Source organism: Acanthopagrus latus, chromosome 21 (assembly GCF_904848185.1).
Source record: "Acanthopagrus latus isolate v.2019 chromosome 21, fAcaLat1.1, whole genome shotgun sequence".
Classification (NCBI taxonomy): Eukaryota; Metazoa; Chordata; class Actinopteri; order Spariformes; family Sparidae; genus Acanthopagrus; species Acanthopagrus latus.
Window position 1 is genome coordinate 17710421 of NC_051059.1, and position 25774 is coordinate 17736194.

Genomic DNA, 25774 nt, shown 5'->3' on the forward strand with positions numbered 1-25774 from the left:
AGAGGCAGTTAAAGAAGACAAGTGTTCCTAAAGCATGTTGACAAAGTCTAAGTATGGCGAGCTGCTGTCTGACAATCCACCCTCACCGCATGCCATGCCTAGGAAGTGATTAACATGTGGTATTCAGGTCGGACAAACAAATGTTGAAGCATCAACCTGGCAGCCAGAGAAGTGATGACTTATTAAATCCACATGCTTTAAAAGGTTCGCAATGTGCAATGGAGCAGTAATAATGTATGCAAAGTGAAGCTGAAGTATCTTTTAGTTAAAGAATAAAACATAAAATAAAAAGGAAACAGTAAGGTTTGTTAATTATTGTCAGATATTGTTTATGGAAAGATTGCTTTTCATTTTTTTTCTTTTGTTCTACCTGTTGTTACCGTAGTTTTTAATCATTAATTGGTCAATTAAGTCATTTTTAATTTATAACATTCACACATCCAGCTTCACTTTTGTCAGTTTTAAAAGAACTGTAAACTGAATATCAGTGTTAAACTGTAAAATATCCTATTTGTCCTGCAAATTACAATTACATTGGAGGGATAATTACAACAAAAATGTGTGTTTATGTAAATATTCTGTGTATCTAAGAATATTAGAGGATATATCTTTATCATACTGACCCTAACCCTTGGGCTCTATTAATCAATACATAACTAAATGATGATCATTTTCAGCCCTAAATGTCACGGACCAGTTGGTCAGTTAATCAAAAAATAAACCACTGATTAAATGATAGTAATCAAAATAATCTTAATTACAGCCATATAGTTAAATCCCATCCACTCATAAAAGAATGAATGAATGAATGAATGAATGAATGAAATGAGCAATAACCCCTGTAAATAGTGTTAAAACGTCTGCACCATCTTGTTCATATTAGTCTAAATATTAGATTACCTTCTAAATTCTTATTGATTGATTTTTTTTAATGATGGAGAAAGAATAAATGGGAAAGGCAACTGTTTTCCCATTAAACTTGACAGAAAGCTTTGTAACATCATGAATCACATATAAAACAGAACACAGATTAAATCAGGGACAAGAAGATGCTGTATTATTATGGATGACGTCACCGACCCACCTTCCCGCATCCCGGCGGCCCCCACAGGATCAGGGATGGTATTTCTTGGGTTTCCAGGAGGGACCGCAGGAGTGTGTGCTGCCCCACAACTTTATTTTGACCGAAGTATTCCTCCAGTGTGTTTGGTCTCAGTGTTTCCGCCAGAGGCTTGTTTATCGTCAGAAGTGTCCGTGCAGATAAATCTTTGGATGACTTCAAAGTCTGTTGGTCTGATCCAGAGGCCTGGCTCTCTGGACCTGCTGGTCCTGGTTCCGCCTCGCTCGGCACATTACGTTTTAATCCCCTACTGGCAGGTGTCTGTTTACCTGAACTTGACCCACTACACTCGCTTTGAGCTGAAACTTTGCTCTTGTTGGGCTGAAAAAACGAAAGTACCGAAGATGACGGTGTACCAGCCATGGAGAAGGAGGAGGTGGAGCTGGCCACAGGTCTGTTGACAGTGGCAGTTGGTGTTGCAGCCTCCCCACTAATGCGAGATTTCTTCAAAGGAGGTTCGCTTTCGTCTTTCGCCGACGGGCTGCCGTCGATAACCGTCTTCTGCAGACAGACGTCGAGATGTCCGTTGATTGTGGCGGCCTTAAAGTCTTTAAAACAAACCGGACATTGCACCGAGTCCGGTGCCGTGGGTGTCATCTCGTTCGCCATGTTGATTCCCGCGAAACGGTTTGACCTTTAATCACGTGACCAAACATTACTTTAAGGCGAACCGTTAGCAATTTTTGTTTCGCCTTAAAGTTATGCCAGGGTCTCTCTTTCCTGTTTTACTAGCTAAATATTACGTTTAGTCTAAAATTGTTTCAGATAATCAAAGCTTTTTAGTGGACTTCCTGTCATGTCACCGTCTGTGTGCGTTCAGGTGCTGATGGGACGGTCCGACATCAGGACTTTCGTGGTTCAGTTCAGGCTTTTCAGGGCAAACACGAGGCTACATAAGGATGAATACTCTGAAATGTGACTTGGTTTTGTTTTTGGTTAAGCTGTTGGCATGGTAAAGTTGGCTTACTTCACAAATAAAGTGTGACTCTAAAAGCATAATCCAAACTTGAACGGGGAATGGAAATGGTTTTGTCTTATAGTACATGAATGCATCGCGTCTGTAAACACTTCGTCTGGTCTGGAGAATAGAGGAAACGGTGAGACCACATTTAAATTGGATAATTTCTATTTTTTGATAGATAAAAGCGGAAATTGCTAAAACAAAAAATCAAATTTTAAAGCAATCATTTTACTGTAATCATGTCTTCTCTTTACCTTCTTATCATATCTAATTTGTACTACATATCTCAGGTTATATTCTATTTATGCATATTTATTTTTCAGTATATGCACATATGTACATGTGTGCATACAGCACATCCTCCATATGTGCACTGTGCAACTATCCTGTGCAGTTCCTGCGCTGTCTAATGTTTCTCTGCAATTATCATCTTTTAGTAACCTATATTACTACACACCAAATGTGGTGTTAAATGTATGGGTGCAATTGAAATTTTTATTGCACTGTTATATCCCCCTGATTGTGTAATATATTGTGTTATGTGTGTATGTCGGCTCTCCTATTTGTATTTTATCTATTTATGTGCTGTCTCTATGTTCTATTTGTATGTTTTATTTATTTATTTATTTTGTTAGGGGCCGCGGATGCAAATTAGCAGCTCTGCTATAATCCGACATATTTACAGAGACATTTTCGATGTTTATCAATGTGCACTGTCCCTATCCAAAAATAAAGTATTATTATTATTAATTATGCTTTGTAATTGTCCCTCTTGGTCAATTGTATGTAGTGGGTTAATAGAGTGTATAGTCTTTTTTTCCCATCAACAAAAGTATATATGCCCTTCCATTGTTTTATTGAGTATTTCTATTCCAGACTGTCATTGTTCTCCATAATACAGAGAACAAATAATATAACTGCATTTTTAAGTGTCTTTAACATAAAACTGAACTCATTTTATACTGCTGTTTGTTACTTTATGGCTGCCTTTTTCTGTCCTTCTCTCAGATAGAAGACCCGGTCAACAGAAACACACCAGAAAGGTCAATAAGGCCAGGAAGACAGAGAGAGCAGTCAGAGGTAAAGGGCTGGCAGCCAAGTGTCCCCCTCAGGGAGAATGGCCAAGCTGAAGTCAGTGCATCAGTGTGCCAACAGCCGAAACATGACCAAGCTGGCCTTATTCCCCTACTTGGAGAATGTGAGAACGATGCGCTGCTTCTGGGAGATGAAGTTTGAACGACAGGTATCTATGTGTCCAGCTCATGAAATCTATAGTTTGTCAGTTTAAGTCTGCAGGAGCACCAGCAGAGAGTGGTAAACATTACATTTTTAAAAGCTTTTTTTTTAGCAGTTGTGTAACAAGATTTTACCTTGACTATCAAAAACAAACAACATGATATTTTACTTCATACAATGTTGCAAAATATGACACCATGATGTTGATCATCCTCAGAACATCACATTAGTGCCAAAGGTTAAATGCAATTTATAGCTTTGAATATGTACAATTTTATTTAAGGGGTCCAGCCAAGTGGTAGTGCCAAAAATAGTGTAAAGCATGTAGTCTGGGATTCAATTATGTTGCAGTTGTAACTCAAGTAGCTTACTATAAAGCAAACTGAGACATTGTGAGTAATCAAAGACCACTTTGCTTTTTTTTTTTTTTTTTCTCTACGGCAGCCAAGACATTCATTTGTGCAGTGAGACCGCAGCGCTTATCCAGAAGTGAGCTCATTATTTTATTTGGCAGAGCTGCTGGTGAAGCCAGAAGAGGCCTGGAGAGATTTCCAGACATGCTGTACATAGCTGTGATTGGCCACTGTCAGCCGGATGATGCGTACTTGGCTTTGTGGCCATGGTGCTTTCACACCCAAAGTGCCATTGTTGCCACATTTATGGATTACATGGTTTAGTGCGAAATTCCATAGGGACACCATCCGTCATTTATTAAATAATCTATGCATTAATCCTTAATTTATTAGCTTGGTTCTATTTGTGTTGACACAACACGCTATAATTCAGGATTCAAAATGTATAAGTTAATGCAAAATCGCCTCTGTGGAGAACGCTGAGTGGAAGCACCCATGTGATAGTCAGTGTGACATTTGGAGCAGTAATCCAATAGCACAGGCTATTTATTTAGACCACATCCAAGAGTCAGTGTTGACAGGAGGACTAAATCCCCTGTCAAAATTCTCTCATTTTTCATTGCCAGTACTTAGTTGAAGAATAATTATGCTTTTGCTGGACTGTCTTGCATAGTTTATTCAGAGGAAAAGGAATAAAAGTCCAACTCTTTGATGACGATGGAAAGATTAAATAAAGAGAGAGAGAGTTTGTATCACAGACACCCCTTGCTGGCACCTGTCACTCTTTTGTCATGAGGACAACTGTGCGTCCTTCGGCTCTAAGTGCTGATGGGAGCGGGGCGTTTACTGAATTAATAGAGGCTGTTGAGGATAGTGTAGCATTAACATTTAGGGCGGTCCGTACCCCGGGAGGGAACTGTCATCTCCTCTGACTCACCACTTGAGACTCTTCTTCTTAAGCTCCAAGAGGTCCTTTGTAGTTAAAGATAGGAAAAGAGAAGCTATAGGAGACGCATGAAGAGTAGAGTTAAAGCCATGGAGAAGTTTGTCACAGGCTGGGACATTTGGCTGGTCAACAGCATGTGTCTGGTTGCCTCCTACCTCTGGCACAGGCTGTGTGATTTACTCTGCTATAGGAGGAGGCACCGAGCATCTACTGCACCTGCCATTCAGGTATATACAAGGCTGTTTGACTTGTCGAATAATACTTAAATATCAGCTGAGGAACGCTGCTGCATTTTTGTTTTCTGAAAGGAATGTAACTAGAAGACTTTGTCGCAATGGTAGCTGGCGGTTTCGTAAGGCTATCACTTTCTAATACATTTTATGGATCAAGAATTTCCGCAAAACTATATTTCATGTTGTAGTTGTGTAGTGTGTCTTCGTGTTATTGTTTTAATGAACTGTTGGAGAAGCAAAGATTTATTTTTTTCAACTCAGTTCAAAGGGCTGTCTTTAGGAGGTCACATCTACTATGGCCACGCTGCTGCAAAAGTTAACTTTTTTAGCATTAGCATTATGTTAACACATAATTGTTCTAAATATGTAAGTTGATAAGTTGAAATACCCACAATCGGTTGATCATGAATAATTTTCATTAATGGGAATTTTTGAGGAATCTTCGTCCATCCAACTAACCCAGGTGAGAAAGGAGTTTCTGGAGCAGTGATGCCTTATGTTGAATTATTTAATGAAGCTCGATCGGGGAGAACATAACCCAACATTACACGTATTGTGTTGCTGGTTCTGAAGGGCTTCCAGATCTGTGACTATCTACCCATAGTGTATAACTATGCTTAACTAAGTCACGTTGTAATTGATGGAAGACTATGGAGTTTGGTCTATTGTGGAGCCTGCACGTCTCTCAAATGAGTTATAGTGAAGGAACAGAATCACAGAATTGTGAATTGAGATAATGGTGAATATTTTCATGTGAATTATTTGAAAAAGCTGTCTAACTTGCTGACGTACAGGTATATATTGGTTTCCCGGTTTATTTTAAATTGCACCAACGCTGAAGGCCTGACTTGCACATTATCCCAAAGGAGATATTTATCCTTTTTTTGTGCAAGTAAACCTTATAATTTATGATTACTCCTTTAAGATTCTTTGATCGATTGTTTTTCACAAAAAAAAAAAAAAGATCTGTGACGCAGTGGAAATATTTGTTTTTTTAACCAAATGTAAGGTTAAGTGCAAGTGTTTTTCATTTTAATATTGATGATTATCAGAAAAAATAACATGTTGGACAGGATAATTATAACATGAAATGTTCATATTTGGGGCTCAGTTTGCTGATTTTCTGAGACAATTGATGAATGGTTGTGTGATTGCTTGGTGGAGACTTCTAAAGCCCCGATCAGTTACTAATATCATAGATCCTGCTGACGTTTTTAGACTGTCTTCAGAGGCGATGGCAGCAGCAGCTGGTGGACCTCCATCATTTAATAACCTCGCTTACTTGATAATCTCACTATCTTCACAGGAATTTTCAATTAGGCTGGACAAACAGTCATTACACAAAGTGTTTACAGACACATCGTTTGGTTTCCTCCTTTTCCTTACTGTACTGCTTTTGACTTTTTGACCTGTTGTCACCTCTCTTCTGTTTCTTCATTTGACATGTTATTCTTAGTTTTCCCAGTTGGCCCTAAATACATGATTTATAACTGATCCACGAAAAGACCCGGAATTCTGTGGGTAACGTCCAGCTCAAGAGCTCTATCAAACACAACGAATCACATGCCGGCAGGGAGCAGAGGCATGGTGCTGTTGTGTTTGTGTGGCATCATATTTCATGTAGGGTCGACTCTCAGCCACTTCTTATGAGAGGGACATGATGAAAGTGGGCTTCCTCTGTAATCATAGTGCTATTAATACTTTAACCTCGACAAACAAGCGTGTACCACAGATGCTCTGTCTTGTGTGTTGATTCGTAACTTCAATTAGTTGTATCCAATTTGATATCATACTTAAACATATAATGATTGGATATGTCACTTTGTACATATTTTACTCTTGTCTCTTGTCCACTTATATGTTTACTTACTGTAAATTGCTGTTGTCTGCAAAGCATTTATTTGTCACATCATCTGGGCAACTGAAGTGCTCGCTGCCGCGCTTGCTTCTCCTATCTTGTTCTCTGGCTAAATGCCACGTTTAATTGAATCAGTCCACTCAACATATGGCGGGGTAATCCCTTCAGCGGCAAAGTCATGAATGAAAGGCGAGATGGGTAATTATGATGCATGTGCGCTTTGCAATGTTATGGATAGCAGCAAGGAGGATAAAACTTGAGATAGGGGGGGTTTGTTGGTGTTCATGAGCGCAGAGGTACAGTGAGCTCTAGTGGTGGAGCCTGACAGGCACACTGCGCTGTTCCAAGGTGGAGAAGCAAGGCTTGGAAATCCTGCTCTTGCTGCCATCTAGTGTTTCAAAATGTCCACTTTGCCCTGATGGCTCCGTGGGAAAATCAACTTACCAGAAGCCAATATTTAGCCAACATTTATTGCACTTGAATATTTGATGCTCACCATTATCTCTGTTTGCCTGATATTTATCTTAGCAATGAACTTCATTTGAAAAGCACTTTCAACACGAAACAAGTGATTTACAGAGCAAGAGAAAACAGCACACCAATACAAAAACAAAAACATCGAGATGAAAACAACACAACTTGGAAAAAAACACATGTATATATATACGCACACATATGCAGTACACATCTTTATAAATACACACGCTGTCGTTATCCTTAATGCCGTGACAGTTTCCCTCAGAGACAGGCCGAAGCGCCCGCCCTCTCGTGTTTCCATTCCTCTCTCGGCATTTTGGAGATACACACTGACATTTACTGTAGTAGATCCACCAGTATGTGACTAAGCTTTCTTTGCATTCTGACACTAACCTTCAGTACCCTTTATGACATTGCAAATGTAAAGCGCTTCTTACATTTCCATACAGATAATAATAGTGCATCTCGGAATACCTTCCTCAAGTAGAGGCACTGCGCCTGACTCAGAGTTTTTCTCAAATACAAGGGAGATTATCTGGACTACGGTAGTTATGAAATGATTGGGAGCGGCACTTTCTCTCTGTTTTTTGAAACATTTTAAAGCGAAACAAATATCATAGCACAACAATGTCGTGTTGAAAACATGTATGTAACGCTGTGATCCCATCCTCTCAATGAAGTTACATAATGCAGAAACAAGCGATGGGGGGCAGAGTGGCTGATACAGAGACACCATTCACCCTGTTACAAGACACTATACCATCAACATGATTCTGAAGCTGTTATTTTAAGGTAGAAAGTTACATAATCTTGCATTGATATGTAAAAGTTCATTTTCAGCTGCATTTCTAAGTCCTCTGTGGTGGTAAACTGAGTACAACTGGCAATTTAAATATGTTAAATAGGGCTCTGAGAAGTTGTTGTTTAACTCTTTCACAGTTATCAGAGATTTTAGCGAGAAAAGTATTTAATCTACAATGAAAATTAGGGCTACGCAAAATGTTATCAAAATTGTAAAACAAGTGCAATATCCAAACTTCGAAATCTGCGATTGTTGAATAAAGCATAATAAAAAAGTATTGTAGTGCTCCTAAGACCCCCCCAGCCTGAAAATCTTGTTCTCCACATGTAAGAAAACATACATTTTTTAGTACAGACCCCAGCAAATGTCACTTCATCATGATTTACTATGTAGAATTTTCAACCATGATTCATATCGCAATTGTCAAAATAATCACAATATGACATTAATTAAAAGCATTCATGAGAATAATCCTGAAATGCAGTCCTCACTTCTCTGTTGCACATATGTTTCTTAATTTGGCTAAAGTCTAAATGTCTAGCCCAAGAGCAGATGCATGTCTTTGTTTGCAAACATTGTCGTGACCTCCTCCTGTCCTTCCTCTGGTGAGGAAGACCTATCTGTATTAGGAGAAGGACTGTGCTGCAGGAGGGATACGGGATATAGGCTTGTTTCCTCTTGATTCTACAGCAAAGGAGTTGGGGTTTTTCAAGCTCAAAAGATTCTGAGTAGAGTGTCACTTCAGATCTGACATTTGCGCCCCAGTTGAGTTGTTCATCCTTTGCGCAGATTCCACCTGCTGTTCAAAGTACAAACTCAGTCAGAGACTAATTGGACTAGACGCATACAGTTTCACATAATGAAGCCGATTCCCTAAGGCAACAGTCCATATCCTCTGCTGTCTCTTTTGGATGTGACATGTACAAATATAACATTTTAAAAGGCAAACACTATGCATATATATATATATATATATATATATATATATATATATATATATATATATATATATATATATATATATATATGTATATGTATATGTATATATATATGTATATATATATGTATATATATATGTATATATATGTATATATATGTATATATGTATGTGTATATATATATATATATATATATATATATATATATATGTGTGTTTATATATATATATATATATATATATATATATATATATATATATATATATATATATATATATATATATATATATATATGAATTTAATCAGCATAATATAGCTTTTAATAACCTTATATATACAAAACCAAAAGGTCTCTCAAAGTAAATGTGTAAAATGTGTTTACACGCCAAGAGCAAACATGAGATGATGGGGAAAGAACAGAAGAGACGTCTTAGACATTAGCAAGTGGAGTTAAGTTTCACGGCTGCCACACACATTTAAGCCCACAAGTTTCCAAGAGAAAGTGTAGCCAAAGCTGGCAGGCTCTGTGTGTATGTGTGTGGAGACTTGGAGAGGTGACTGGACAGTAGCCACAGCACACAGCCTCAGTGCCTCCCAGGACATTGTGTTCTCCGTTAGGGAGGTGTCGCTCCATTTTTATCAGTTCACCTTGTCCCGTCGCCAGACAAATAGCCTGATAAAGGAAGGCTGTGCAACTCACATTATTCAATTGTGTAACCTCCCACAAGTACTGATTGTCCAGGAAAAGCTGATGAGATCTAAACTTAAACCTTGTATGCATTTAAGTGCATTATTTGACCCACAAGAAGTGATGTAGAGCAATACCGCCTGGCTCAACCTGTTGTTTAAGACTTCAAACAGCTGTTTGCATGCATAAAAATTTGCAGAAGGATTCCATTTTTTTGGTCATAACCTTGTCTTGGTATTGAGTGTTCTTGTAAAACTGCAAGTTAAAATCTGTTTCTCAGTCTGTCATTGTAGAATTAATATCTTCTGGTGAGTGTTTTTCCCACTAAACTTTGACATTACATAGACAAAGCAGCTGATCAAGAATAATAAATAGTTGTCAGATAATCGAAAAATAATTATTTGTCCCAAATTAAATGCTAACTCCTGCTAACAGTTAGCTCAGTTGATCGTGCAGCTAGCTGTCTGGACTGGGATGGACTCTTGAGTGGTGTTATGAGAAAGGATGGGCTAGCGCTAGTGGTTAGCATGCTAACTTCGGTAGATATCACTGCAACATAACGCAAAGGCTTTTGTGACATGATATCCAATCTCTTAAAATTGTTTTGACAACTTTTGTTATTCTTTTAAATGTTTTTGAACTTGAAATAGTACATCTAGCACCATTAACGTGTATAATAAATCAGACAGTTCTATGTACATAGCATGGTGACCTTAAAAGTTTGAAGGGGCTAAGCCCTGAGCTGTATATCAATTTACCTTTAAATTCTTCCACTCTTGATGGCTGTAAGTCAGACGGTGTTCAAACTACAAGGTCAGCCAGGATACACACATCCACACAAACATGAAATTATTTGTTTATCATTTGCTGTCTGGACATTCATGCAGTCGGAAATGCCTCCAAACATCCCGATCATTTTGCTGTCACATTAACTAAACAACATTTTAATCGTGCACCAGTAGACAGGGCAGTGATTTTCCCAGCTGCCAGCAGGCATACTTGCGCTTGGCAACGAAGGCGAGAGAGGACTTGGAGCAGCGATCATGATGCTGTTACTTTCTTTGGCGTTAGTTTCACTGTAAAGTGTAAGTGATATACACTCGATATTTGCTTTGTGTCATAAGCCTGAGAGGCCAAGGGTCTGTTTATATCCCCTTCAGGGTTTGCTAACCTTTAATGTGCAGCAAAATATCAGTTGCAAACAGCAATACTTTCTTGTTGTCTTTTCAAACATACTTTACATTCTACCTGCAGCGTGTATGGACAAAAATCTCTGTTCCGTGCACACAGCTGCATGAGAAAGATGACTGTCTGCGCCCCCTCAAATTGACACAACATGCTGCAGATGACCTACGCTGTCTGTCATCTGTTGGCATCCAAGGACAGGTGTGAGCGTCCCTGTCTCTCCCCAAGTGATTGATGGTTGGTTTCGCTCCCATCTGCTTCGACCCCGTCAGAGTCACTTGTTCTTTCCGCTGTGGTTAACTCGCGCAAGCGAGAGAGAGAGATGTAATGTGCAAGCTCATGCGGTGACTTGTCGTGATCTGACAGGTGAAATACTTCCCTTCCCTCACCTTACCCCGCTCAGCTCCACTTTATCTGCCAGGTTCACATCCCTTCTCGGCTACTGCACCCGTGAGCCCAGATTTTTGCTTGAGTCATCCGAGTGGGGCGAGTTTGGCTGGGGTCACTGTGGCTCAGTTTGCAGCCTGTGTTGTCAAAAGTGTTTCATGGTGGCTTGAACAAAGCTGGATTCCTCCTAAGCTCCGTCATCCATGAATGGATGGGGACAAATTGAGTTTTCAAAGTTTGTGAGGACGAAATTGTCAGGAAATAGCTTGTAGCTCAGTGTTTGCTTAATTTGATATCTTTTAATACCCTGTGAGCTGACACGTGACACATGAATAAATCATGCATAGTCTGATGTACAGGGAACATAAATTCTGGTCATATTACAAGAACTAAGTTGAAATTGATCCCTTACTCTTTTAAGGGAGGTTATCAGTGGATGTTTGGTCAGTGACTAGGCATCGTATAAATCATCTGTGTCAACCTTCTCTTCTTTCAGCAGAAGGGCTAAACATCTTCCTGTAGGTCCCTTTGGCTAGGAACCACAGGCTTCCTCTTTCCCATGACACTAGGTGCAAGTAGCTTACCGATATCCAGGAGATCAAGGGGGAATTTGCGTTGCGACATGGATCTCATTTGCAACTGTACACAGACAAATGCACGTACAGCAGTAGTCCTTTGACTTTGAAAAACAAAATAAACCCACCTGTGAGCTGCTTCGCCTTTTTTGGACTCCCGTGCAGTCCACCCAAAGAATGTGGACCAGATGTGTCCATCTGTTACAACAAGTTATTGTCATTGTCATTTGAATAGGAAAAACTGCACAAATGAATGAGCGCTGACACGCTTACACACCGGAGACGCTCTGTGTACAGTGACCATTTTGACACCTAGCAGGCGAGTGACGGTGTTGGGCTTAACACTTAAAGGCTCTCAAATGTCTCATAGCTCCAGAGCAGTGCCAAGCCCCCTCCCCAAACACTTGACCCCTGCTGACGTAGGCCGTCCATTTACATTTAGGGACACCGGCTCACTCCATTCTTAATACTATTTCTAGTGTGGAGAGGAGCAGGCACAGGGGGGTAACGTGTGAGAGGAAACAAGCTCAGTTTCACTTGTAGAGGTTTAAAAACATCACCTCCATTGCTGGTGATTGGAGATTTTCAATCCTGAATCACTTCTTTTGCATTGTTCCACCTTTTTTGTACCTTTATTAGTTTGCACACCAACGGGGAGCACTGAAGGGTAGAGCTGGCTACGATTTTTGAAAAAGACTTTTTGTCTGTTTCACGGACGTTGTTTGTCAGATTTTTGTCTCAAGTCGGTGTCCTGACGTGATTTTTATATCACTAGAAGCCATGAGTTCCTCGGTAAAGAACACAGCAGGAGACGCGAATGGCGCTAACTTTGACCTCATCCAAAATCGGATCGAGACTCTCAGCAGCAAGATGGACAAACTCATCAACATTCAAGAAAAGGTCCTCTACAGGCTAGATGGAATGTCTCATGACATCGACGACATCGAAAAGGATATGGAGACTCTGAAGGTTGATAAGGAGGAGATCCATCTTCCACCCAGGATGATGAACCAGACCCAGGTCGTGGGGCGGGAGGTGAGGGAGATATGCCGGGAGATGAGCACCATAATGTCGGTGGTGAACCAGCGGTCCGAGCAGCAGGCTCAGAAGCTCGAGGGGATGGAGAAACTGGTCCTCAGCATGCAGCAAGTCATCAGCTTCATTGGGGAGACAGTGAAGAGTTCCCGGGTCATTGAGCTGATGTTCAAAGGCCATGCGGCTCGGAAGGGCTCCAAACACAAAGACAGTAGAGGCAAGCAAGCTGTTAAGAGGAAATCATCTTCAGACACAATAAGCAAGAAGCTGGACAAGGTGAGACGACGATGCTGAAACTCAAAAATATCTTTACCTCACTAATTGTTTATAGTGATTAAGGCTGTAGTAATGATACACCAATTATCGGATCAGATATTCAGCATTTTTCTGATTACATCATTTGTGTGGATTTCTTTTATTTGTTTAATTGCCTATAAAACTAATTAATTTGGAAATACGCTACTCTCCGCCCTGAAGAAACCATATTGGTTGACCCGAGGGTTTAGTATTATACCAGACCCCATTCCAGGTATCACAGTCTATCCATCAGTCTGGACGACTAATCGTGTTCTTCTCAGTGTTGCAAAATGCTGACCCTGATTTCTGAGATCTTACAAAGATCTTGTTGGTCTTGGCAGAACATGTGAAAATGATCGTAGCAACAAAGATGACCACTCCAGCAGTTCCTCTTGCCTACGAATGTGGCTTGGCTAGAGTTTTAAATTCCCTCATATAATGTGATGGGGTAATAGGTGGTGTCTGGGATTTACGCCTGCCAACTGCTGATTGAAGGTAAAGTAGTTAATAATGCTAATTATACAGTTTTATGTAAGTCACTGTATGATCAATATATCATTTGTAGCTTATGTAAAACCCCAGTTTTAACTCACATATACACATGTTAGATCTCTATTAATGCCAAGTGCAACATGGCCTCCTTGGCATGAGGCCCACTCTGGGACCCCCCCGGCAGGGCACGAGAGGGCCGGTGTGAGGCCAGGGGTGAAATGCGAGTGGCCTGGTTTAGAAATGCTGTTTTTGGATCGAGGGGGCTGTCGTGTTTGTGGTCTATAAGGGCTTTAACCCCTTCAGTTCATCGGGAGTCAGGTGTCGACAAAAAATTGTGATGAGTCAGTCTTCCTCCCCTTCTTTCCTCAGCAGATTGTTTCTCTCAATGACCCACTTGAGACTCATCACTGCTCTGTATCTGTTACGGTAGTCTCAATTGTCCAATTCGAGTCCGGGCCAGTAAGGACAGGTGTGTTTCCAGTAGTTACCCCTCTGCTGTGAAATGGGTAACAGTGGATGCTGCTTACAATCCCTGCCCTGTGATTCTTTGCAAATTACATAACTTCCTGCAGCGCAAAATAGCTCTACATATAAAATGTTATTGGCGGTCCTGCTGATAATGCTGTCACAGTACGTTTGATTTAGGGGTTCCAGTAAACGTCTATATAACACGGCATGCTGGGTTTCAGGAATTGCTGGTACAAGTTCAGAAAAGTAAAAATATATGTATGTAAAAATATTTTCAGTGGGGTTACTGTAGCTCAAGCACCGGTGGAGTTGTTATTCTATAGCAATTATGTTGTGCAATCAACATTCAATTCGTGATGATACATTAAAGCTAGGAAATTGTCTATTGCAATTTTCAACTTGGTTCGGTTTCACCAAACAGTATATATAATTCCTGCCACTAGGGGTCTCTGAGTGAAAACAAACAACAGATGTGAGTAGCGCAGAATCATAGCATTAGTGTTTAGCAACCATTCATGCTACTGAAAATGCCATGATATGAGTAGAAATGTTTCACTGTTGCGTTTAGTCAAACATCTCTCTCTGACGTATCGGCTGACGTTTCTCCCTGAGGTTGCAGTAACAATAGTAAATAAGACACACTGTTTCCTTGAGTAAATGACTCATTTAGGGACACCGGCTCACTCCATTTTACACATTATGTCTTTAAAAAGCCATCTTTTTAATTCCTGTGACACTGAAGTCACCTCAAAATCAAACCTGATGTGTTTTGCCTTCATTAGACAATCACAGGACGGACCATGACCCTGTATAAAGGTCACTAAGTGGTGCTTGGCATCGAAGGCATGCATTGCGCATTCAGACACCCTAAAGCACTTTATCACCACACTCCAATCGCTTGCGTAGCTCCCGAGGTTAGACCCATATCTCTTTTCCAACAAGCTCACCTGAGTGGTTGTGATGTAATGTGACAAGGTTATCACATACTTCATATCACATCATAGTTCTGTATCGTAATTGACATAAATTAACTTACTGGATTCAAGCCAAATTCAAAGTTGGTCTTAATTTTGTGGCTTTATTATACACGAATGATTAATGACCGAATGCCAATCTGATAGTTTGCGTGTGACTCACATTTCAGGGGGTTTCTGTGGTCGTCAGAGCACCTGTCAGGTGCCACCCCCGTCTTCCTCCACCTCAAGAGGCGTGAAATATCTTTCATGTAATCCCTGTTACTTAGGCCTCTCCACACTTTCCCCCAGTCTCCCAATCAGAGTTTCAAACTGCTGTCACTGGGGAAACACTGCACTCGAAATATCCCCCTCGCTGTTTACCACACGCCAGCATCCAGAGAACAAATGTGAGACACCCCCGGGTTCAAGACAGGTTTTTCCATGCTAACCCGATCAGAGAGTGTTTAGTGAGTTTCCTCAGCAGAGAAATTTGAACAACGGCCATACGGTCTCTTGTAATATTTTCCGCTCAGGGTCGGCATTGCATTCCATCGCCGAGTGCGACAAGTGATAAGCTATAAATTCACTGCCCTGCTGCTGTCTGTCCATCTGCCATGAATAATCAAAGGCATGCCATTAGAAAGCGTCAGTCTGTGCATGGAGACGTGCAGTATATGTGCTAATGTGTAAGCTGAAAACAGAGGAACTGTGCCCTGTATTTTGCCTTTTTTTAAAAAAAGTCAGTTCATTGATGTGATTTATGTGTTGTTGTTGTTGTCGCGCTGTGTGTTTTACATGTGACGCTAATTTGATCGAATCAACCTGTTGTTGTCATTTCATTCATGTATTAATTCCATTTTCCATTCCATTTTTCATCCGTCATGTTTTGTGTTTTACCTACTGTCTCTCTTTGTGACATTCATTCTTAACGTGTGATATTTGATCCATCCTTCAATGTGCAGTCCTTTAACCCTACTAAGTATTGCCATCTTGTCTTTCTACTAGAAAACTTCCTCTAATAAAGCCAGTAAAGGGAATCATGGGATAATTCCTGCATGTGAGCCCAGTTCTCCTCAGCCCTCTCACAAGATAAAGCTCCACGGACCAAAGCATTTCCTCGCCTCTCGCAAATGTGGAAACTTTGTACGTTTTTTGTGCTTACAGTCTGTATGTATACAGGAACTTGTCCTTTTTTATTTATATTACGTAAGTATACTTTATGTGCTTTTGCATTTCTGGCTTCAGGTTGGCGCCTTGTTCCTCATGTTGCCTCCATAATTTATTTTTGCATTGAGAATCAATTACAAAAACTGTTAATATATCACGGCCCTTAAGCTAGAGATACTATTGTACTGATTTTTCTGATGAGAAATGTGTAACTTAGAATTATGCCAATTTGCAATTTCCAAAGAAAACAACACAATTTTAACTATTGTGTAAATTCTCCCAATGTGGAGCTAAATATTTTATTTTAGAAAAAAATAGACAAGCATAAAGTTCTGCACTGCAAAAATGCAACTTGTAATGAAAATGAAATGAAATGAAAAAATGAAAACTTTATCTTTTGGAAAAAATAAAAAAATCTGCTAATAGAACAAGTGTAAATTGTCTACAAACAAATGTATCTCATTGATATGTTATATCTATTGTGACTGTGTATTGTACTTATTGGAATAAGTTATTTGAATAGAAATTAGCCAAATAAACATAATTGATAGCTAATTTTGAGTTTTTGTAGAGTGGTGAAGAAAAACCTACCAAAACTCCACACGTCACAATATTCCTTTAAAGGAGACATATTATGCTTATTTTCAGGTTCATCATTTTATTTTGGGTTGCTAAATGCTTTAATTCTCAAAAAGCACATTAGTTTTCCCACACTGCATACTGCAGCACACTCTGTTTTAGCTCCCGTCTCTTTAAGGACCCTCCACCCCCCCCATTACCCAGACTGCTCTGACTGGTCAGCTTACACATGCCTGAGCCAGCAATGCTCACTGCATCTCCGGTTGGTTTTGTCGTGTTCTATTCAGAATATAGACAAAAATGATGCAAATGCATGACATGGTGATGTATTGTGACGTCATGAAGTCACAGAATGAATGGCGGGACTACTGAGTTGTTTCAGGAGCAGTGTTTTCTGCAAGAGAGAGGAGTTTCTGTTGGTTTGGACTATGGGCTTTTTAACTTTCAAGACCTTTGAGGTGCACAATCACCTATATAACTCACTGAAAGAAAGGGGGGAAGCATAATAGGTCTCCTTTAAGAGAACATTATAACTGCAATAATTTCTTTGAGAATATGAAAATGTAATTATGATATATTATCCAGATTTCTCTTTGCATTGTTTCTTTTTAATTTTCATTTCACAGTTGAAGGACCACAAAGCTAAAGATGGGACAGATAAGCCCCCTTTGAGCCCCAAGGTTCTGAAAGCTCAGAAGAAGATGAAGCCACCAGACACCACAGGTGGTTAGATCAATATGTGTTTAATGTTACAAAAATGTGCCAGTGCTTGGATTCATGAATTTGCCCTCAAAGCTTCCATGAGAGGCACAATTACTCCATTACATGAACAGCCAAATCCTGTGAGTTGCAATATGTTGGGAAGCTATGGTGAATATTTCATTGTTAAATCCAAATTCTCTTTCATAGAAAATGTCTCTCTGAAGAAGCAGGCGCTGCTTCTTGAGGAGGTGCAGAAACTCAACAGGGAGAATGCAGAGAAATCAGGTCAGCAGCTCACCCCCGGACATCTGGATCTTGAGGCTGGAGTGCCCCCTAAAGACCAACTGCCCGATGCCTCTGCTTGCAACTTAGTGAACTACCTGCGCGAGGACTCCCAGAAAGATGAGGTCGTTGAGGCGACTAGTGAGGAGATGGTTGGGGAAAAGGTGCAGCAGGCGGAGGCATCGGTTACAGAGAAAGAACCCGAGCTTGACGTGGAGGATGTAGTGAAAGAAAAAGAAGAAGAAAAGCTCCCAGTCGCAGAGGAGAAGAAGGAAGAGGTTATTTCTTCTGAAGAAGAGGCCAAAGCCTCAGAGTTACCTCTTGCACAAGAAGATGAGGAAGAACCCACGACTACAAGGTAGTAAATGTTTAATCCCAATAGGTGCTGGAATGTTTAGTCAATAAATCGATTAATACATAAGATGATCTGCAGAAACAAAGCAGAAAATAAACAACACAACTGTTTTATTCCAGCAGCGATGACCACAAAGATGCCTCCCCACCTCCAGAGACCAAGCAGGACCAGATGTCAGAGGTCAGCAGCACAAGTACCAAGTCTTTTGTGAGCAAGGAACACTTTGTCGTGGAGAAACACATGAGGCGCCAGGTAGTGGAGGTGGTGGAGGCGACGGAGGAGGAGGAGGAGGCGGAAAAGAAGAAAGTCAGTGAGGAGGATGAGCAGCGGCTCGAGTCCGAAGGCTGGGCGGTCTTCAGGGCGGACGGAGTTGAATTCCAGTTGAACCTCAAACAAAGAGTGGCGGCGGGGAGAAAGGACAATGATGCAGAGCCGGATGCGGAAAAGGAGGACGATGACGATGCAGAGCGCTACTTCATTGGTGAGTCAGGAGCCCCCGATGCTAATCGTGGTAGGAAGTTGAAATCCTGATCCTGTTTTAACACAGTTAAGTCCTACAGTATATAAGGCAGTGTCAGAATAGTGATGATCATTACAAACGCCACATGTTAAAGAACCTGTACCCCGAGCTTGAATTCAGTAGTTTGAAGTAAACTGAACAAATACAAAAATGTAATGTAATCTGAATACTACTTGAATTGCTTCAGAATCAAACACGGCACCTTGTATTATAAATGGACCTAATCTTAATACTTGAGTTCCACAAATGTCTTAAAAAATTAAATGCATTTTACATTTTGGGTTTACTATGAGTCAAATCAAATCACTCTCACAAAAACAGTAATGCCACAAACTACAAATGTACAGTATATATTCTACAGCATATGTTCTGCTGTTAATACAAAAAAAAAACATATTTCAATCAGGTAATCAAAAATCACTTGACAATGTAACTATAATCTTATTAAACAGTGTTTCAATTTTAATCTAGGCTGATTAAAGTTGCTTCATTTTTTAAAATATCTGATTAGGTAACCCTGATCACATATAATCAGCTCCTACCCAATTCTACCATTAGTTTATGGCAGATGTATTTATATTGCTGTATCTGTTGTTGATAAGAAGGGGGCCCAAATAATAAGTACTATTAATTTATCTTAGAAATAGCATTCCCATTTTAAAGTGCTGATCAGTGCTTACAAGATGTTGTCTTTGTTGTCCATTTTGATCAAGGTCTTTTTTAAAATTTTATAAATGTATCAGGAAAGGTTGATGTAATTTAAACACAGGACAGTTAAATCAAGCTCCGGCCCATCCCCCCACCCCCCAATGCAACACGTCCTCAAGGTACTGGGCCATTAATAAACTTGCATCCAGCCAGAAAGCCATACAAAAATATACCTATATAAATAGTCTTATACAGAGGATATATTCATAAATTGAATAGAAATATTAATAATAATGACAAGTAAAAGTAAAAAAAAAACGCACAGATTGGGGGACATAGTTGTTATGTCTTGGTTATACGTCTTAAAAAAACAAACAAATGTGAATCAAAATTGTTAAAATTAAAAACAACAATGACTTTCAGCCAATCTATCGCACATCTGAGAATCCCAACAACAGTACCACACAATAGTGTGAAATAAGATAAAGCCCTCGAGGCGCTCTGGCACTCAGGCTAAATGAGGTGTTGTGCTAAAACGTTGTTGCCCCTCTGTAATATTTAAACAACAACTGTGCCTGTAGTTGATGTTTATCATCGCGCGCTAATGCACAATGTGATAACTTGATTATAGTAGCCATTCCTGTAGCTGCTGCTCCTCTGTTCTCACATTCCTCATAACTTATTAAAACAGATTATATCTTTTCTCTGGTCTTCTCCCCCCTCCTCCTCCAGACACCTCTCCTCCTCCAGGCGCTCCTTTTAACCACCGCCTCGTTTCGGCCAAACCCAACCAGATCATCAACTTCTACACCATCAACTGGCAGGAGGTCCTGGGCGGGTGAGCGTCAAAATCTCTATGTTATGAAAAAAAAAACAGCTATTGATGACCAGCTGATCTATTGCAGATAAAAGGCATGAATTCCTGTGAGGCCTAATTGTGTAACGCCCCTCTCCTCCTCCACCTCCTCCTCCTCCTCCTCCTCTCCCCTGGGTCATAACTTCAGAGTCACAGCAGTTATTTTTACATCAGGACTGGGTGGTATGTGAAACTGTATCCCTGGTGCCAGCTGGTAGCTAATCACTAAGTGTTAATCCAAGTCTTCAAAGAGGAGACACGGCCCAGCTCACATTTAATGAAATAAAAGATAAAGCACACACCCTACAGCCCTACAATAAAACGTCTCCGTTTGATGGAAGATCACTTTCTGATTTGTCATGGAAACATAAATCTCCTGTCCTGTTTCATAACGATTTAACTTAAGTGTAGAGAAACCATTTTTTTTTTTTCTCTCTTCAAGGGGTCGTTTTGGCCAGGTGCACAAATGTGTCGAAAACTCTTCAGGTCTCACTTTGGCGGCGAAGGTCATCAAAGCCAGGAGTCTGAAGGAAAAGGTGAGCGAGCGCCTCATGTCGAGTGTCGTGATACCGAATTAGTCCAATTTTTTTGATGCTACAGCGAGGGCCACACCGCATGATATAAAAAGCAGGGGCTCACATGCGAGTTTTAGTACATACTAGTACATGACAAGGCCGCTTGGAACAGAAGCAGAGGGAGTACTTCTCACCTAGGTGCGAAATATTTGACCTAGAAGAGAAGATGCATTGTCTCATAGCAGAGAACAGCTGACACCTCTCATCGTGTCCGTGTGTCTGTGTGTGTGTGTCTGTGTGTGTGTGTGTGTGTGTGTGCGTACGACCGCTTGTCTCTGTGTGTGTTGTTTGTCTGCCCCCTCCATCTGTCTGTCTGTGTGTCTGCGCCTGTGTCTTTGGTAGGAGGTGGTGAAGAATGAGATCCAGGTCATGAATAATCTGGACCATGCCAACCTGATCCAGCTCTATGCAGCTTATGAGTCAAGGAATGACATCATCCTTGTACTTGAATAGTATGCTCCTTCTTTTATATTTTCAGCACATCTGTTTATTCTTTTCCAGATAGCTTATTGAACATCTGATAGCTGATAGTAGTTAAAAGGTCCAGTGTGTAGGAGTTGAGGGACTGGTCCTCTTTAGTCTGTCATGTTGTGCCACCGTGTTTCTACAGTAGTCCGGAATGGACAAACAAAACACTGGCTCTCGAGCAGGCCGAACGCAGGACGTATGCGAGGCTCGGGCTTTCACAATATCAGATTTTCACTAGACGATTATTGTGGCAGAATGGAGTTGTTATGATTATGATGTAATCGCCATATCTACTGAAATTTGACCAAGCAATCAACTTTGTTTATTGTGTGTTTTGTCTTTTTGCAAAAAAACAAACAAAACACAACTTAAAAAAAAAAGAGTGTCTTTAAAACAGACCAGATGAGCCCATCAACAAAAGAGGCACAAGGCTAAACATCTCTGTTGGATTATTTAAATGTGTATTATTAACAAATTGAATATATTCATGCAAATGTGTAGTTAAAATCCTACACACTGGACCTTTAAAGTAGAGTTACTTCAATAGCCAGTAGAATTTTGATACATTTAATTCTTAACTTTGCTAAAAGTTAATAGTCTGGTTAATTGTGCACATATAAAACAATACTTGGCATTACATTTGCATCAGATTTGAACTGTTTCATTGGTGATTTTTAATGCATTTGCCCTTTTAACCTTAGTGTTGGTGGAGGGGAGCTGTTTGACAGGATCATTGATGAAAACTACACGTTAATGGAGCTGGACGCTGTGGTGTTCATCAGGCAGATCTGTGAGGGCCTGCAGCACATGCACAAAATGTACATCCTGCACCTGGACTTAAAGGTGATAATTCAACTCATATCCAGTATTTCGTAATAGTTTTAGGCAACATGCATGTTCAAAGTTTAATCGTTCTTTTGTTGTACATTTCAGCCGGAGAACATTCTGTGCGTGAGCAGAGTCACAAATAAGATCAAAATCATCGATTTTGGTCTGGCGAGGATGTAAGTACCAGTGTTTGCTTCTACTTTTTATTTAGTTCTGTCATCATTCAAAATGTAATTTCAGTTGTGTTCTCCACATAGATATAAACCACGGGAGAAACTGCGTGTGAATTTCGGCACTCCGGAGTTTCTCGCTCCTGAAGTCATCAACTACGACTTTGTGTCGTTCAACACTGACATGTGGAGCCTCGGCGTCATCACCTACATGCTGTAAGTAAACACGACCACACGCGCACAAACACATCCATACACAAGCCATAATGACCAACTCTCGCCCGTCTCTTCCTGACAGTCTGAGCGGTCTCTGTCCCTTCCTCGGTGACGATGACAACGAGACGCTGAACAACATCTTGGCCTGCAAGTGGAGCTTTGACGAACCCGAGTTCGTAGACACGTCTGACGAAGCCAAAGACTTCATCTCCAGAATGCTCATCACCAATAAAGGGTATTTATCTTTTTACCATGTTTTAACATCATTCTGAGTGCAGATGTTATGTGTGTGTTATGTGTTACGTGGTGGCTTTTAAAATATAAATTATATCTGTGTGTCATTGTGTTTGTTCATCAGTTGGAGGATGGGGGCATCTGAGGCCTTAAGACATCCCTGGCTATCAGACCCAGTCCTTCATCATCGCCTTAACATGAAGGTAGAACACATGTATACATCATTCATAAACTGAGAAACAACACTGACTAAGTGTTATTAAACTAAGACATTTTGTGTCACACTTTATTTCACAGAAAACTATGTGCAGATCACGGCGATCATCGTGTGTGCCCACGACTGATAGTTGAGGTTAGTCTGTTGCATCTTTTTACTTTATTTATTCTTTTTCATTTGTATTTTTATTTGGTCATTTTCAGTAATTTTTTTTTTATGTCTTGTTGGGGGGCTCATTTGTAAAAAGTGACCCAAGTGTCAAACATTAAATGTTCACAGATCTTAAATATCCACCAGGTGGCAGCATCGCTCAAGTTTTGTGCAGAGCAGTAGAGCAGCAGGAGAGATTCCCTCCCTGCCTGTCACAGATGTAACACTAACTGTGACCTTCTGAGAATGAACAATGTCATTTCACACTGTGTTTTTATTTGTAGGGCTACAGTGATGCGATGGCTCCAGCTGTGGCCACTTGGACCAACCCTCCTGTCCATTTTAATTACCTAATTTCGAGTCCACGCACCTGATGCACGGGCTGAAATTCTGGCTACCCCGCCAACCTTTTTCCTGACATGTGATCCGCTGTGTCGCGTTGATGTGAGAAGTAAACAAAAATGATGTACGGACAAAAACAGTTTTGTTCACAACCCTGATTCCCCCCCAAAATTGGGATGCTACCGTTCTTCTCACTTTGCACTTATGTTGACAAAAAACAAGAACATTTTTCAGTTTAAATTCAGATTCTGATAAACACAGGTAAAAAAAAATCTGAAAATCTTTTCATTTGGTTTTTGTGTACGTTTTACTCAGTGTCCAACTTTTTGGGGGTCATGGTTGTGCTTGGGATTTGATTGTGGAAAATCCCATCATGCTTTAGGCTGAAGCTTCATGATGAAAATGTCTTTTTCTTGAAATGATGTACAATTCGTATCTGTATTGTTCGAGAAAAATAACAAGAACATCTTACAACCTTAATCAATCCAGTGAAATGTAACAAAATTCTACAATACAGTTACACTGTAAACATTTTTTAAAGTTGACTTTATTACCTCAGATTTACCAAGTAAAGCAGACTGTTAAATATAAGTTGTACAAAGTAATCAAATTATTAATTAAGTGTACTTTACTTGGTAATTTTGACATAAATGGTTTCCTTGATTCTTCCTCTGTCAGATTGTACGGTGTACTGTTGAAACTAGAGCTACAGCGATTAGTCGATTACTAAATATGTCAATCAAATGAAAATTAGTCCCCAAATATTTTAATTATCAATTCATCTTTTCAGTCATTTTTCAAGCAATCAATTGTTGGAGCGTGGTTCTTAAATTTAAAGAATTTGCCGCATTTATGATAATAAATGAACATTTTTGGGGGGTTTTGGCCTGTAAGTTTAGGAGCACAGTTTTTGGACTTTTTATAGATGGAATGGTCAATCCATTAATCTTGAAAGGAACTGGCAGATTGATTGACAGTGAAAATAATCATTAGTTACAGCCCAAGCTGAGGAAATGTCAACTCACCCGTTCTGGTGGATTGTTGCTGTGTTTTATCGGGTTGCATTATATTGTAAGGTGTTTTAATCCTCTTGTGTTTTCGGCAATTCCAAACGGTGCTGATCTCATAATTTTACCTAGTTTCGCCAGATGTGTATTATCTGATAAGATCTCGATTGTGTGTTGCACCTTTGCCTTGAAAGTCGCATGTACTCTATCTACTTCACTTTGAAATATCCGCACCGTGAGCCACCCTCATATATCTCTAACCAAAAACACTGTGCTGTTACTGTTTGCTGCTGTTTTCGTTCTCATTCTGTTGATAGAAATGAACTTTAGAAACATACCTCAACTGCTTCGATAAGAAAGGCTACGGCATGACCTGTATTATGCGACCCTCCCCCGCTCAGTTACAAATATTATCCAACATCTTTCTGTGGGCTGTAAATAAACGCTGAGCTGTAGAATAAAATTCAGTTTTTTCTCATATCGTACGGGGTAGAACTGCTGGATGTTGAGTATGAATGGACAGAAGGAAACGTGTGGTTGGTGTCTTGAGCTGTAGTATGTTGCACTTTATAATGTTATTTATTTAAACATACGTAGATTATACATGAAGCTATCATAGTTCCAGTGAAGAAGCTTGATTGGACTGATCTTTCTCATCCTGCTTTTACGTTACAACGAACCGTTCACCAACACAGTTTATGTCTTATCAGCTTAGTATATTACTTTAATTCTTTGTTGCATGTCTCTATGAGTTTGTATTTTATTAAAGCAGACATTAACTTGATACACGGAGAAATAACTTTTTTTTTTAAACTTCTTTTTTTTTTTTTTTAACTCGTACTGTATGCTTGACTCTAGCACCACGCTAGCTGCATATTCATGCTACTGTAGAGGCTTTTTTCCACAAAACAGCGTTGCCTTTGAAATGCCTTCTGTGAAGGTCCACTAACTGAAAGTAATACACGACCTACCTACTGTTGCCTACGTTGATAAAATGTTGTTAGAGCTACGTTTATGTGGTTTTAATTTAACCTTATGATGAATGTTACCTTAACTGTTGTTGAACACCGAGTGCTAGTAAAAGAAGTTGTCCTCACCGAGTGTAAACTGTTTCAAATTGAGCATGTATTTGAGAAGTGTGTACACATCCATTAAACTGAACTTGTGTCTTAAATGAGAGTATTGTTTCCTTTTTATAACAGTTGTTTGAAGTTCAGCTCAAAAACACAGTGTGAAGCGTCCAGGTCTTTGTGAAAAGTGATCGCTTTATCAGCTGCCAGTATGTTTCAAAAACTTTGATATATTACTGAGGTGGTGTTATACTCTTAATGCTGAACAGGAGTGTATACACAGTGTAGCACTAAAGCCTTTGGTATGAGGAACATGGGATCAATTGAGGGAATAGGCTCTTTATTTTAGGAGGAAAATAAGCCCTCCACACACATCAGACA

At 40.0% G+C, this 25774-nt stretch overlaps 2 protein-coding genes across 9 annotated transcripts in view; one reads left to right on the forward strand and one right to left on the reverse strand.

The window, feature by feature from the left end:
- wrnip1 (WRN helicase interacting protein 1) overlaps window positions 1–1887 on the reverse strand; it is an 8352-nt gene extending 6465 nt beyond the window's left edge. For both annotated transcript variants that reach the window (XR_005072076.1, XM_037083456.1), the window contains exon 1: window positions 1085–1887. Coding sequence is in view for 1 of the 2 variants with exons in the window: in XM_037083456.1 (XP_036939351.1) it covers window positions 1085–1729 (645 nt within the window). In the remaining variant the exon portion in view is untranslated. The remainder of the gene's footprint in view (window positions 1–1084) is intronic.
- Window positions 1–25497, forward strand: part of mylk4a (myosin light chain kinase family, member 4a) — a 26894-nt gene extending 1397 nt beyond the window's left edge. For 2 of the 7 annotated variants that reach the window (XM_037083454.1, XM_037083455.1), the window contains exons 2-16: window positions 3090–3324; window positions 16013–16213; window positions 17380–17476; window positions 17663–18095; window positions 18212–18573; window positions 19993–20098; window positions 20559–20652; window positions 21034–21143; window positions 21861–22002; window positions 22093–22163; window positions 22245–22373; window positions 22456–22608; window positions 22732–22810; window positions 22905–22959; window positions 23259–25497. In XM_037083454.1, coding sequence (XP_036939349.1) covers window positions 3199–3324; window positions 16013–16213; window positions 17380–17476; window positions 17663–18095; window positions 18212–18573; window positions 19993–20098; window positions 20559–20652; window positions 21034–21143; window positions 21861–22002; window positions 22093–22163; window positions 22245–22373; window positions 22456–22608; window positions 22732–22810; window positions 22905–22958 — 2157 coding nt within the window. In that variant the 5' untranslated portion in view covers window positions 3090–3198 and the 3' untranslated portion in view covers window position 22959; window positions 23259–25497. Of the gene's footprint in view, window positions 1–3089; window positions 3325–12229; window positions 13071–16012; window positions 16214–17379; window positions 17477–17662; window positions 18096–18211; window positions 18574–19992; window positions 20099–20558; window positions 20653–21033; window positions 21144–21860; window positions 22003–22092; window positions 22164–22244; window positions 22374–22455; window positions 22609–22731; window positions 22811–22904; window positions 22960–23258 lie in introns of those variants that run through there. The other 5 variants (XM_037083449.1, XM_037083450.1, XM_037083448.1 and 2 more) reach the window with 5 other exon arrangements.
- Window positions 25498–25774: the final 277 nt, after the last annotated feature.